At 41.6% G+C, this 16054-nt stretch overlaps 1 protein-coding gene across 1 annotated transcript; it reads left to right on the top strand.

Annotated features, from left to right (window-relative positions):
- Positions 1-645: 645 nt before the first annotated feature.
- On the top strand, positions 646-14370 carry LOC118770389 (leucine-rich repeat neuronal protein 3-like). The gene is made up of 2 exons (XM_036518031.1): positions 646-952; positions 11397-14370. The coding sequence occupies exon 2, from the start codon at positions 11754-11756 to the stop codon at positions 13869-13871; it is 2118 nt and encodes a 705-aa protein (XP_036373924.1). The 5' UTR covers positions 646-952; positions 11397-11753; the 3' UTR covers positions 13872-14370.
- Positions 14371-16054: the final 1684 nt, after the last annotated feature.

The raw sequence follows: 16054 nt of genomic DNA, 5'->3' as shown, positions 1-16054 counted from the left end.
CACAAAACAGACCATACTGGTGGGGGGGTTCACTGAGGAAATGTCTCTTCAGTTCTCAAAGTGTGTACAGACCCTCCTGTCAGCTGAAGGTCTGTGTTGTGAGTTACCATATAACACAACCAATTTGAGATGAAGACTGTCATACCTATCCGTTGCTGAAACATAAAGATATTCATCTGTGGGCTGATAAATAAATAAATAACCATGCTAAATACCGCCTGCAGCTGTCAAAAAATGAACAAATCAGTGAGAAATGCTGGCAATGCTGCAGACACAAGCACATCAGCAAGACGGCACGAAAATGACTGCCACTCTCTGTAAGACACAGACTTACCCTAATGACCCTTTGGGACGCTACATTGTTAAACATTGCCTCAAATGCCCCACTGAGTCTGTAGGAAGGATGCAGGCACTAATGGAAACAGATCTCTATTCTCTCACTTTTTCCCTGATGCCTCAGGAGTTCAGGGGAGGTGTTAGCAGATAGACAGCCGCCGTCAGCCAACCAGACGCGGGCAGCCGTGAGCGCTACGCCTCGGAACTCGAAGCCTATTGGTTGCTCTCTGGGGACTCGGGGGGCGGGGGAGGAGGAACTCAGTTATTAATGACCGCTGAGCAGCCAGGCAGCATCGTGTCAATGTGACAGCTGATCGGGTGAATGATGCACCACTAAGCACTGTGGAGAAAGAAGGAGGGGGAAAGTAAAAAAGCGCTCTCCACGGTTCTCTTCCCTGTACCGTGTGTCTGTGGTGGAGGCAGAGGCTGTAGGAGCAGCGAGCGGAACGCGATTGGAGTTGGATGCAGAGCCGTGCTCTCTCTCTCTCGCCGTCAAAAGAAGGATACGTGCTTTTGCATATATGCGCTGCACTCCGTCTCGCTGGCTGACATGCAGCACGGTGGGGGATAAAAGGAATACATTCAGCACCGTACGCGGCGGACAGCGTTTATGCTGGTGAGTTTGACTCTCTTTTCATGCGCCTGGCATCTGTCGCGGATGTCTAACTGTACCTGCTGTGGTACTGCAGTTGTTGATTGGTGCAGCTTTCCCAGTAAGTTAACAAGACATATATTTTGTATTTAGTTTTAGGCTTTGATGAGGAAACGTTGTCATGGAGTAGCAGACGAGGCAAGTGCTGGTCCCTGCCACAGTCGCCGTGTCTGAAAACCTCCGAGGGCTTGTTGTGATTCTTTCCCTAAAACTGCCCAGGGCTTTGCTGGGGGTTATTTTCCCATGCATGGTAGAACTGAATCGGAGATGTAAACGTATTCTACTACTGCCTATGCCCTCGACCCACCACCACAAGGCATGCCTTGGAGGTATGCGCTTGTACCATAACGAAGCGCCGTTATTAAACTCAGTCATGACTGAAGCCCCCACTTAAAATGAATAACGGTCAAAACGGTGACTGTGCAGTCCGACCGTACGAGAAACGTACTGTTTACATAAATATTTACGATCGGTAAGTGTCGACAACGATTGCAAAAAAGCCTACTTATTGCGCAGCGAGAAAAGCACACAACGCGTGTCCGGTAGAATATGCCCGCGGGCTGGCGGGAGTTGTTTATTTTCTTTTGCATTCTCCTTTAAATCACCCTGTTGCAATCCGAACCGTAAGTCTCAGCAGCTCGTTTTCTTCGCAGGACCGCGTTTAATTCCCGGGCTCCACACATAACTCCCCAGCAGCCTGTTAATCTGATCCGTTTTCCCCACCACCACATCGGCATGATGCCTTCTGAGCTCTTCCTTAATTGACACTGCCATGCCAAGACACCTTCTCGATGGAGACAGCCATTCAACAACAACCTCTTATTCATACAGTGTAATGTAAATGTTTTCTCCTGCACCCTTGCTGTATGCGGTAAGCGATGCGGTAATTTCTGTCTGAATTCATCCAAATTTAGCTGTTTATTTTACCGCGAATTAAAGTGTATTAGAATTATGTTTGAAATCGCTGTAAGAGCCCACACAGGGTTAAGGCTGCATGATTGACGTCATTTTTTTCATTACACATATTGTTAACACTTTGAATCAAGCATTCATAACCCTATAAATGCATTATAATGTGTATGCAGGTACTTCATAAGAAAATATTACCTACATTTCTATCTCAGTAAGAATGAAAGTAAATAATATTGCAAGTCAGTATGCTGTGTTTCTCTGCGTGTAGAGAATGTATGTACACATATAAAGCCCAGAAAACAGCAGCACTGTTAACATTTTAATGATACTAAACTGATACATACATCTTAACAGTTGAGGTGAACAGTAGCTGTTGAACTTTCAGTGCCTTCTGCTTTGCCCATGTGAATTAATGGACCTTATCTGACCCTGATAAATCCGCCTCATCAAATCTAAACCTTTGCTGTTAACAGCCGTTTAAATGTGAAAGCACTGGTTGATATTTATTTGCCTTTGAAAATATCGCTGTCATTTTCATGCGTTCTTTAATCTTGGGGCTACTAACAGCATGCTGGCATATTGATTTTAGATTTCATGTTCTACATTCCAGCCACGTTACTGTGCTGACAGAACTTCCTAAACTCCCATTATAAGTCATTCCGGTGGACATGCCTCTGATGATATGGTATTGCATTTTGCCCTCATACAGAGGGAGCAGTTGGTTCAACACCATGCCCTGGCTATTTACGTCATGTTGTTCATTTGTCAATGGGAAGTTGAACAACTAGTATGGTAAGGAGACCGTTAATGCAGGGGACCTTTGTGAATGATGACAGTAAAGGACTTCTGACAATATAGCCTGGCCAACTTCGATTTCCTCTCCACAAAATGAATGTGCTCCACGCCAGGCTCATATTCAGAGAGAAATGACAGTTGCCAAGGCACAATTTTCCCTTTGAAAAAGACCATTTATGAAAAATGGAATGTAGCCCGCACAAAAAAAAAAGGCAGTGGTTTTTACATTCATGGTCCTTCGTATTTTGGAATGCTGGCTTTCTGTGCATTGATTTCCATGAAAGTATCATTTTGTTTTTGTGTGTGAATGCTACCATAGTCCACCATATTACATATACATTAAAGCAGCGTTTCCCAACCCTGCTCCTGAAGGCACACCGTCCTGCATATCTTCTATCTATCCCTGCTCTACCTACCTGACTGAACTCATCAGTGGCACTTTTGATTAGCTGAGCACACCTGATTTTGTCAAGCAGCAAGGATACATAGAAGATATGCAGGACAGTGTGCCTCCAGGAGCAGGGTTGGGAAACACGGCATTAAAGCATTGTGTGCACATTAGACTCATAGATGAATGGATCAACTAATTGATTTGAATAGTATGTAATAAATGGGAAGAAAAAGAAAACACATATCAAGTTGCAAAGCTATTATAGAACACGTGGACACCACATGGAAAATCACACTGGACTGTATGTAGATCAGTTAGCCATGAGTAGCTCATTAACATTTTTGATGTTTCACAACAACAAAAAAAGACAAAATGACCATGGCAATAACTAATCAATACATGATTGTAGTAAATACAAAAAATGTAGTTTCCCAGCTGTGGCATGTAAGTTCTTGCAATTTTACACCAAAAACTACAGTAACAGCCATTGTTATGGTATGTGAAAGATGTATGTTGTGCATTAAGTGTGAATGAGGCATATGACAATGGCTTTTCTGCAGTGATCTGAGGAAACAGCCTGCACACATGCACACAGCAGTGTCTATTTCAATGTGTCCTGTTCAATGGTAGGTTAAAACTGCAACTGCAAATATTAGGGTAAACCTGCTTCACCTCAGGTTTAACCTACAGAAGCAAATCAAAGGAGAGCAGAGTAGACTATTTGTCATGTGAAGTCGTAATACTGAAGGCCTGTCAAGTGTTAAACGAATTTCAATGTTATATAAAGATTGATTGATTTCATCAGCTGTGTTAGATTGTTCCCAGCAGACGTGAGGCCTATTGACCACTCATATATTATTTATATAAATACAGAGTGCTGTGCATCCACCTGCAGATTCAATTTGAGGAGACTTTCTGAACGTTATTTTCTCCTTTCTGAATGTATCCCAGTATCCAGCATCTGAAATAAGACATTCCTGCAGCTGGTTAATACTCAGATATGGCGGTTATATACATTAGGGCGTAAGTCAGCAGGCTGATTATGTTTGATTTTTGCATGCATTCTCTCTTGCTGGAGACAGAGAAAGGCCTGAAAGCCTATCTCTGTGCAGTCTGACAGCCTCACATTGATTCCTAATGAATTGTTGACTCACTGCTTATTTGCGGGCGCAGCCGAGCAGGTGTAATGGGAAGCATTCCACACAAAAATTTCTCTCTGCATACGCTGCATTGCCACCGTCCTGTTTAATGAACTCTGCTTCACCCTGGAAAACCTAAATGCTAAATCAATGCCTTTTAGGTATGAGGGGGAGTTCGGTTTCGGCGCCTCCCACTCTTTAGCTCCACCACCGAGAAGGCAGGCTCGGAGGTCCGCGGCTTCTCCCGTTTAGTTAGGATGATGTAAAAATTCAGGGCAGCAATGGGGAGCGGCTTGGCAAAGGGTATGGGGGTCAAACACATCACAGCAAGTGAGAGACGGAGAGCAATCAATATCACATCCCGCTAAATAAGAGTGGAGAACCTGACTGCAGAGTGGATGCAATGTTTTTTTTATGTTATTAACAGAATAATATACAGGCAACTGTCTCCCAGCATACAATGTGTGTACTCCAGAAATTGAGACATAAACCTACCTTTCAGAGTCATTAATTTATTGTTAATATTTTACATACCCTGCATCTGATATATTCTCCTTTGCCGTGGATGGGCATTCATCAAAGCAAGGCTGTGCGATAACCTTGTTCAAGGTACAAAAGCAGTGTATTACCTGGGATTGCAACCTTGGGATTGCAATTTTAGTTACGCACTACCACACAGTAAGAACAATATATTGGCTTATTAGGGCTAATATAGTAAGGCCTTCCTGCAATACGGTTTGTTTATGTATGTTGTATTTTGCTCCAGTTTAAATATATTTTAGAACTAGCCCAGCTAAACCAAGTTTCAGTATTTACAATTTACAGTATTTAAAAACATGGAGCAATGGAGAAGACCATGCTGAGCTGTTTCAGTATTGCTGGGTCTCCGTTTCTCGTCCACTATACATGTTTGTGATTATTTCTGAAATCCTTACATCTCGGCGTAGGGCCCTGGTGCTATCGCCCAATGACAGCAGTGCAAAATGGCTCATTCTGGCATCCTATATTGTGTGCGATTCAGAGCATCCATCTTACGATTGCATTTGCCCTGGTATTAACTGTGCGTTTCTTTGTAAACACAGCGCTAGGCATTAAAAATGTTATTACCGCTTAACTTCAACAAGCTGCAATCCCTCTGTTTTTACTCATTCTGGTTTCCACCTGAGCTAGAACATTGCCAAATTCCCTCATCAATCTTGAGCTAAGGTTCTCTTTAAAAAAAAAAAAAAAAACTACCATTACAGACTGGGCCATTGGACTTTAGTGAGTCTGTATTGAAACAAGTGCATTTCTGCTACCAAGTGGTTCATTTTTTTTATTTTGTAGGGTTGACAGGTAATCAAGTGCACTGCGGTGTACACATAGTTAGGGAACCATAATTCTAGTTAATGCCCAAAAAATATATTTTCTCTTTTTTTCTAATTTGTTATGTATTATTTCTTTGGATGTTTGTTGCTGAAATAAATCACGCCTCCCAGAGGGAGACCTGATGTGCTATGGATTGAGATTTGTAGAGAATCGTGTGAGGTTTTTTTGCTAGATTTCACTGAACTTTGAAATGGTGGAGGCGATATTGTAATGTTTACAACTGGACTGTAATTCCTGTTCAGAGGAAGATAATAGGACAAACACACAGAGGTGTGTTTCTCCCACATACTTGACCTCACATCACTAGACAGTGCGATGGATCATCACTGGTCATATCTGTAATAAGCTGTGTGCTGTATGAGACATCTTCAAAAGTGGTGAAGTCAAAGCCCGAAACGTAACCTTAGGAAACTTTGCCTTTGTTCTGGTGTTGCAACATTCTGTTCTGTTCTCTGAGACCACCTTAAGAGAAAAACAATCAAAATGGTACATGTGTTTTAGTGAATTAAAAAAAAAAAAACCTGTGAAATTCCTTTTTTCTCCTTCCCTTCTTTGTCAAACACAGTTTATTGAATAACAGACTCTATTATCTCATTATGACTCACTTGGCTTATGATATAAAGACTAGAAAGGCATTTCAACTCCACTACAATGCTGTTGGAATACATCAGAAGGTCACCTCCCATTCTCAATTTCTCCTCACATTCTCTTTAGTATGCTCTTGTATTATAGTAGGAATGGATCACAGGATCCTTGTTTCCTTCCATGGCTGTGAATAAAATAACTACCAGAGACCCTGTTACATAGTGTGTTGAGTATTTAAAGTGATAAAATATGCAATTAGACATTGGGAGAGCATGAAGTTGTTCCCTCTTCCTTTTAAAATGTCCTTCCTGCTTTGCAGTATATTGTAACCCATTTTTTCATTATTTATGAACATGTAATTATTCATTAACACCAAGAAAAATAACAATGCACCAACTAACCTTGTTCTCAAAAGAGTTAGTTAGTAACTGCAGATTATAATCTGAAATTGAATTCTTATAATGGTTGATTGCAAACGTTGAAGAGAAAAACCATTTGAAATATTATTCACTTCAGCACTCACAGACGCATAAAAGTTTCATCAGTTCATATGAACACTCTGCGGTCAACAGCTCCCTGTTGAGCTGTCCTCCAACTGTAGGCTCGCTACATGAAAGCAAGGCTAGTGAGAAATTCTGAGAGAAATATTGCATAGCTGAATGCATTTAGAAAATGGGCAATTCATTTCCTCTGGTCAAACAGTGCCTCCATTTGTCATAATCTGATGCTTTCACATAGGCTACAGAACAGGAAGCAATATGACTTCATTTGGTTCATCAAACACCAGGGTAGAACTCAAACAGCTGGATGCATGAACTCATCTGTCAGGGGAGTCTTACAAATAAAGCATAGAATCGCAGACACCATAGACTCATGCAGTACACCAATATCAACGCAATCAGTGTGGTGAACAAACACATTAATTAGGCCAGACATTTATTCATAACTGATACCCATTCTTCGTGCTATGCATTATACTGTATACAGTATTCATAGGAATCTGTATAGCTACTGTAACACTAATAGTAAAAAAAATGCTACTGTTACACTAAAAATGTTACTCATTAAGAAAGAGACAATATGAATAAGTATGGATGAAGTAAACAGCATGCCTAATCGGGTACTTGCAATGCCCTGCACTCTGAAGGCAGAATGTTACAGCAAGCACTACATGGGAATTGCTGTGCTGAAAGAGGAAGGCAGTGACTTGAAGGATTTAGAGGGTGGTTGGCTTGTTGCTCAGGAAAAACAGTATACCTCGGTCGCATCCAAAAGCACATTCTAATCCACAGTCCCGACTGGGGCCAGAGGACTGAACTTTGCCTTCTCTCCAGCCGGGCCTGGTGGCTCATAACTGCAGTGTTCAGAGCTTTTATCGTTGCTTCTCTGGCTGGTGAAGTGGAAAGAGAGATTGTCGGAGCACGCCACTCTTCCTCTCTGCTCTTCTTGTCCATCCGTTGCCCCAGTGACAAGACACAGTTGTTTACGCTATATATTCACTCAAAACCTTTTGAATGAAGAAGATGACTCTACCCATGTAAGCTAATAAACAAAAGAAAGGAGAGGAAAATACTAATAATAAATTGACTGTACAAGAGAGACATATGTCATTGCAAATAAATTGTAAATAGACCTCCAGTTTTAGACAAGGAAGCAGGATCTGAGAATTAACCATGGAAATATATACGGTAAATGTGATAAGTCATGGAAACATACACACTTAATGAAATTCTTTTAACAGCAACGCCAAGGTGTTTGATTTGGCTGCAGGCCTAATGTAATGTATGTTCTTCCACAATTGTTTTTCATAGTGCAAATTTGCCCAAGGTGGCTTCCCCCTGTTCTGAAACAGCGTGTTATTGAATGAAATGCGACAGCCTGGTAATGCGAAAGCCTGGTAATCAAGTCATCCTTAGAATGAAAAATATTTTGCAGTGTGAACTGTACAGGTATCTATAAACACTTAAATCTCTTCAAACGTAGTAAAAGACTCAAGCACTCTTAGGGAGTGAATTGCAAGTCACCAGCATTGCAAGGTGAAGATATTTGGCTTTGTTAGTATCAAACAGACTTGCAGTATGTTGACAAAGACCAGTCCCAAGGATTCTGTCATACTATAAGTTGTCATTGTATCACTATTAACCCGGAAGATTTTTCATTAAAAAAGGTCACTGAAGGACTTCACACTGCACGATTAGCCAGTTCGTTGATAGAAATAGCTTTTATTATCATTGCTTGTAATCTATACTAATGTTACATGGTGTATTAACATTAACTCAACACTTCATTAAAAGTAAATGTCACCTTTGAGTATTTAGCAATAACCTTTCATGTAGCAGTTTTAACTAAATTTGCAGAAACTGTGTGCAGTAGCATTTGCACACTGTTGCCTGTTTTCTGAAGTTTTCAGCCCATTAAAGTTGAAACAAGGACATTTATACTTAATTTTTTTCTGCTTGTGATTTTCCATGGTCATCTCTTAATTGTTACATGGCCTTAATTATGATCATTTTTCATAATCATGACTGAAGTTTCTCCCTTACTTAACTCCACAACTGACTGAATGTTGAAGAGAAACTGATGCAAATGATACCAACTATGTTTCCAAGCAGTTTGTATCAATTCATGTGGAAGATGAATCTACTGATTCATACAAGTGAGTACTGAGATTGCAAAAGGGCTTCTTTTGCGTATGACTGTTCACGTCTGCTGCTACAGGCAACTTCTTTTAACACCACCGTGGAGTGCAGTGGCCTTTGTTCACTCAAGGTCAAACATACATTAATCAAAGCATCAATATAGTGCAGCCAAAATAAGCTACCTTTACGGAGTGGTTGATTTTGCCTCTAGAAACCACATGTAATCAGCTCTTCGTTATAAGGTATCAGGCCAATACTATTTTAGACCAAATGGTCAAAAATCTGTGATCCTAAAATATTTGGTGTAGGGAAATAATGAGATTGTCTTTTTCCTTTTTCCTTTCATAAATACATGCTGAATTTCAATTTAGTAAATCTACAAGAGGAAAAAGCCCTTTGCCAGCACTGCATTTTTCAGCATTTCCTTAGCGTGGAAATATCATCACCTTCTATATTAGGAAATTAGGCTTCCACACTGCACAATGTCCCCCCCCCCACCAAAACCACCTGCGTGCAATTTTTCCAGGGTATGCAGGAATCTGAATACAACAGGCTGTTGATTTTCCCTCTGATTCCCATTTGCCTTCACGTATGTACACATCAAACGAATGTGAAGGCAGAGTGAACAGCACATCAAAGCTGCGGTGCAAAACCATTTTCTCGGCCTATTTTTCTCCCTCAATTAATACGGCCAGTAAAAACAGAAGTGTTTGCAATCATCTGAGATGCTGCCTTTGGGAAGCATAAAAGCTTCGCTTCCCAGAGAGGAAAAGGACTGTATCTGGTGTTCCATCCCTGCATCAAAAGCACTGCGGTCAAAAACCCAGGTAGAGCTACACAAACACTGTCCTTTATTGTCCTGTAGCTAAATAAGCACCTGTCTGAAGACTGCTTTACATCTTTTTCTCCCAACACAGTGTATGTCTTAGTATTGAATGCTTATATTGTATTTCATGTTTAACTGTATTTTAAAGTATGAATAATTATACTTATTTGCATTGGCATTATATGAATATTTGACTTATACCTATATTTTAGTCTTTGTACTGGGGACTAGTTTGTCATATTAATGATATGATAGTATCTATTCAGCAACAGTAGCTTATCTTCGTATCCCACTAGCTAATTATATGAGAATAACAATGTTTTTTTCGCTCTAGACATGATATCCTGGAGCCGAATAACTAGAGTGTGTCCATTACTCAGTTATGTACCATTTTATTTATTTATTCATGCATTCATTCATTTACTTATTTAGTTACATTCCCAAACTACCCAGGCAGTTAAATGTAATTTTATATTTGTAGGTAGGTGGCCATCTAGCTAATTGGTACTTTCACATGTGTGTATTGATTTTTGTGTTTGTCCTCTTCCTCTTTCTGGCTGGCAACATTGGACTAGCTTGCAAGGTGCACACCGACTTCAAATCAGCCATCTGTTTGCTAGCTTGAAATCAACAGTGACTAATATACTGAAGCTGGTAGCAATCTACTTACAATACACAGAGCTTGGTACACATAGCAGAATGTGAGCATTATTATGATGCTCAAGGCACATACCTCTGTGTTTTATTGTGCAAATCAGGAGCTCGCCTACTTCGTCATACAAATCAACACAGGAAAACACTTTTTTCTGCAGAACAGAGAATAATAAACAATGATACCTTGCCTCCTAAGTTGCAAAGTTGTTATTTAGTAGGTAGGCATAAAAGAGTTAAACCTGATAAATTTCAGTTTCAGAAAATGCTATACCATTTAAATGAAACATTTAAATGGTATATTATTCTTTATTCTTCAGAGGCCGTTAATTAAAGTTTATTCAGCAGGTGGATCTCTGAAATAAAGGTCTTTCCCAGAGATCTGCTGATCCACCATTGCATGATGCAGGAGTGCTTCATGACAGAACACTTGAGTCAATTAAATCCAGTGGAAATGCAAATGGATTTGATATAGTGTGAAGTGCAAAGGATCTGCAGAATTTTCATAGGTTGTGATATTTTGAAAAGAAACATGTCATTACAGGACAACCAACACTAAATGATTAATTAGAGTATTGCTGAATGTAACTTAAGTATGCATTTCTAAAAGTTATAAGCATTGGTTCACATTGAAATGATGAATTAGGGTCAAATTTAACTAATGGTTTTTTTGATATACTCTTACATGCACACAGACACACAGATACTCCCCCTCTCCACACACACACATATAGTTTGTGTATTATACTGTATGTTTAAAAGTTGGTGAAGTTGGTGAAAAGCTGAATCTAATGCCTAAGCCACACGCATCTCGTTCTACAATATTCTGTGAATGCAGTCAGTCATTTCTCTAAAAGAGACTTACTTTCCACCATTTACTAATCTTGCTTACTTCAGAAGCTTTAATGTCATATCGCATTTATCAATAGCAAAGCTCTTATTAGTCAGCGCAAATTCAAAGCAAGACAGATGTGTTTAAGGCAATTTATATTCATAACTTTATATGTTCCATTGTTTTTATGTAATGCAATGTAAGCAATGTCTATGTTTCTGTCTATGTGACATGCTGTCGTATTCATCATTTTTTCTTTCATTTTTCCAGATGGAAATTGACATGTGACAGTGACAGAAGATAAGAAAGGCAAGAAGGTAGAGTGGTTTGTCCTCAGAAGAGACCAGCATACTTCACCCATCCATGTGTTCGGCAGCCCTGCTCCCCGAAGGATACATTGACCTTCACATATTCTGCACGCATGACAACCTCGTGCAAGGTAATTGAAAGATCTCTCCTTTCAGCCAAGGACAACGCGACGGCGAGCCATAGCTTAGGGGACACCCGTCGGAGGAAATGTGCGAGGTTCTTGTCCTGGTAACAAACGATCCATAATTTGTGAAGTTAACGGTACTAAACCACTGACTCCGTAAGGACCAATTACTTACTGAAGGGAATCGGGCCAAGATGAAGGATATGTCATTTGTGGTTTGTTTTTTAGTGGGGCTTTCAGTGACTGCCTTTGTTCTTGCCTCAGAGGAGAAAGCTGATTGCCCTCAGCTGTGTGTGTGTGAAATCAGACCATGGTTTTCTCCCAGCTCTATTTATATGGAAGCTCCAACTATTGACTGTAATGACTTGGGACTTTTTCTTCTACCTGAGAGATTACCTGCGGACACCCAGGTCTTGTTGCTCCAGACGAACAGTATTGCCAAGATTGAGAAACCCCTGGATTACCTGCTCAACATCACCGAGATAGACTTATCTCAAAACAATCTGTCCTCAATGAGCAATATCAACCTGGGACGCCTTCCACAGCTTCTGTCCCTGCACATGGAGGAGAACTGGATTCGCACCCTGCCTGACAATTGCCTCGTCGACCTGACCAGTCTTCAGGAGCTGTATATTAACCACAACCTAATCTCCTTCATTGCTCCTGGGGCCTTCCTGGGGCTTCGTAACCTCCTGAGACTCCACCTGAACTCAAACAGGCTGCAGATGATCAACAGCCAATGGTTCGAGGCCACCCCTCGGCTGGAGATCCTGATGATTGGAGAAAATCCAATCATTAAAATCCAAGATATGAACTTTAAGCCGCTTATCAACCTTCGCACCCTGGTCCTGGCGAGAATGAATCTGTCAGAAATGCCGGACCGAGCTTTGGACGGCCTCAACAATTTGGAGAGCATCTCGTTTTACGACAACACGTTTATACAAGTGCCCCACGCCGCTCTGAAAAGAGTCCAGAGCCTTAAGTTTTTGGATCTTAACAAGAACCCCATTCAGAGAATACAGAGGGGTGACTTTATGGATATGCTTCACTTGAAAGAGTTGGGGATAAACAGCATGCCCGAGCTGGTGTCCATCGACAGCTTTGCTCTGAATAACTTGCCTGAGTTGACAAAAATTGAGGCAACAAACAACCCTAAACTGTCGTACATTCACCCCAACGCTTTCTACAAGCTGCCCAAGCTGGAGACGCTAATGCTAAACAGCAATGCCCTCAGCGCCCTGCATCGGATTACAGTTGAATCTCTGCCAAATCTCAGGGAGGTGAGCATGCACAGCAATCCCATCCGCTGCGACTGCGTTGTCCGCTGGATAAATATGAACAAAACCCGCATCCGCTTTATGGAGCCCGAGTCTTTGTTCTGCGCCGAGCCGCCAGAGTACGAGGGCCAGCGGGTCAGGCAGGTCCATTTCAGGGAGATGATGGAGATCTGCCTCCCGCTCATCTCGCCCGAGAGCCTGCCCCGGCGTGTCAGGGCAGACAACGGGAGCTCGATTTCCCTGCACTGCCGGGCCTTCGCAGAACCCGAGCCGGACATCTACTGGATCACGCCTTCGGGGGACCGCGTCCTGCCCAACACTGTCTCAGAAAAGTACCGCATGTACCCTGAGGGCACCTTTGACATCTACGACGTGACAGAGCGTGAGGCCGGGCTGTACACCTGCGTCGCGCACAACCTTGTCGGAGCGGACCTCAAATCAGTTTTGGTTGAGGTCAATGGCTACTTCCCGCAGCCCGTAAATGGGTCACTGAAAATAAACATCAAATCTGTGCAGCCAGACTCCGTACTGGTTTCTTGGAAGGCCTCCCAAGGCAGCCTGGCCCCGAATATTAAGTGGTCCACCACGTCGACGGCGGACCTTCCCGCCATGGCGTTCGCTGCGAGAGTGCCGTCCGACGTGAAGGTGTACAATCTAACACGTCTGAGCCCCTCTACCCAATACGAGGTGTGTGTCGACATTCCCAGCATCCACCACAAACGCAGCAGGAAATGTGTCAATGTCACCACTAAAGGGCTCGAGCTTGCTGTAAAAAATAACGAGGCGTGGGACACAACGGTGATTGCTGTTATTGCCGTGCTTCTTGGTGTGATTTCTGTGGCCTGTTCGCTCATTTCTGTGTCCCTGAGGAAGCAGCACTCTTTTGGCGACTTGAGAAAATCTCAGTTGAAACCCTCCCTGAGTCCTGTGGGGGGGCTGTACTCTCCTTTGACAAGGCTTTTCCTTTCTGGTAAAGGCTTGTCCGCCGCAGTGGAAGTTAAAGCCACAGTTATCGACGTATCAAACAATTCCTAAAAAAAAACGTTTTATTATAATATTGTGGGCTACCTACAAAAAAAACAAGAAAACAAAACAAACAGGAAAAAATGAGGACAATGATCAAGGCGATAGGGCGAAGCAAACAGGACTACGTGAACTGTGCGTACGCAACCACGTAACAGTGCTACATACATGTTGCCTTGACGCAGACATTCTGAAACATCGCAAGATAAATTCAGGGGGTCCACGCATCATGAGTGGAGATGTCATGTGCTTACAGTGCCCAAGAAGTGGTTTTACAGAGAACATATCTCACAGGTTACTGATGTGCCACACAATATGAATGTGATATTGCAGGGTACAGGCCATTTATACAATGTAAACGCATCAAAGAGGAGAAGGAAGTGTTGTCTCTGTTATTGACTGTTATACTGTACATGTAAAGAGTTGTGGAACTATCCTTGTGGTCCCCGAGCAATACCCTCTGTGCTGTATTACATACACTGAGATAGAAATGCCACCTGTGGTGTTTATGCTGGAGAAAATCTAGTAGAATAGACAATAACAGTGACTATGATGTAAAACACTTTTATGATCAAATATACATTTTTAATGAAAAATAAGGAATTTTGCGTTTTCATTTTTGTCATGAAAAGAGGCTATTTGTATAACATCAGATTTATCCATAGATACCAGAGTGTCACAAGAGTGAAAGACTACACATTGCAGTATACTACCTGCAAGAGAAAGAAGAGAAATCTTGATGCACAGGCCTGCCTACATAACCTTATTTCTATTGCATCATTACACAAAAAGTAATACAGTTTATATTGTAAACTAAAGAAAAATTGGTTCAGATTTTCATGTTTTCACACTCTTTTTTTACAAGAACTATTTCCACAACACATAATCCTACTATCAATCCAACTTTCCCATGAACAAAGTCCCTTGGTTTAAAAAACACAACAGCAGCAACAACAAAAAAACAAATGTAACATAAGCACTTTGTATCATCAATCCTGTAATATTACTGCCAAGGACGCACAAAGAGAAAAATTGTTCAAAAACAGCTTACGGCAGAGAAATGTGATTACCACACTTGTCCTTGAACAAGTGTCTTAGAAATTATGTTACCAAAATGCGATCGGTGAACTGGGACATATGATGGGGGGGGCAGATGTTTTAAGGTTTGCAACTGCAGAACCCATTTCGTATTTGTTTCATCACAAATTCGATACATATTCAAAACACAAAAAAAAAAAAAAAAAATCACAAAGCTGATGAATCACCGTCACACAAAGAGTGACATGAGAATTTATCAGGTAGACGTGGCTATATATCAGGACAGGTTTCGGCACCCTGGACAGGGCTTTTAGAGCAGTGCTATTTGTCAATGACAGAGGCGCTAAAGTATGACCCATTACCCCGCAGGTACTCCACAGGTCAGCAAGACCATACTGTTGTGTCTGTGTTCACTTGCCTCTGCTCCGGCTGCATTAAGGGGCCCGTCGGTGGTGCGGCTCAGCTCTTCGGGGGATTTGTTTGATTCATTAGGGCCATCAGCCCAAAGGAGACAATGGGAGCACGGCGCATCTTGTGGTCCGAGGGATTCTCACTCAAACAAAATCGATTTCTTGTCTTGTTGCTGATACCGAACTGTGTTGCAAGCCACTTTTAAGTAGTCAACAATTTCACTCTTTCTCATCTGTAGCACATCACAGTATAGCCTTTATCACATATATCCTATATGAGGTGAATGTTAATATTGATGTGAACTAAGGCTAACCAGATAGGCAGGGCATGTGAAGGGCAGTTTTGATTTTGTGAACATGCGTGACATTGCCTTTGGGCAAATAGGGATGGAAGAGCTCAAGCACTCTTCGTGGTGGTGGTGGTGGTGGTGGTGGTGGTGGTGTGTGTGTGTGTGTCTGTGTGTGTGTGTGTGTGTGTGTGTGTATGTGTGTGTATGTGTGTGTATGTGTGTGTGTGTGAGAGAGACATAGTAAAAGAAGTGAAGATGATACACAAATAATTGTATGAGGTGGGAAAAGAGCACAGTGACATAATTTAATAAACTACGATACAACAACTAATACTTGAAATGTCATCCAAAATAATTTCAGTGTCCTGCTTCAGTTTTTATGGGTGCCCTAAATCAATATGATATGTTGGTAGCTAATGTGCAGTGCTGTCTTAGATTCATTTTTGACTTGAACTTA

This window comes from Megalops cyprinoides, chromosome 23, assembly GCF_013368585.1.
Source record: "Megalops cyprinoides isolate fMegCyp1 chromosome 23, fMegCyp1.pri, whole genome shotgun sequence".
Taxonomy (NCBI): Eukaryota; Metazoa; Chordata; class Actinopteri; order Elopiformes; family Megalopidae; genus Megalops; species Megalops cyprinoides.
Note: the sequence above shows the minus strand (reverse complement) of the source record. Positions and strands in the feature narration are given on the sequence as shown.

What these genes read in the sequence shown, in the direction of transcription:
- LOC118770389 (XM_036518031.1), top strand. Translation starts at nt 11,754, where the DNA reads ATGAAGGATATGTCATTTGTGGTTTGTTTTTTAGTGGGGCTTTCAGTG.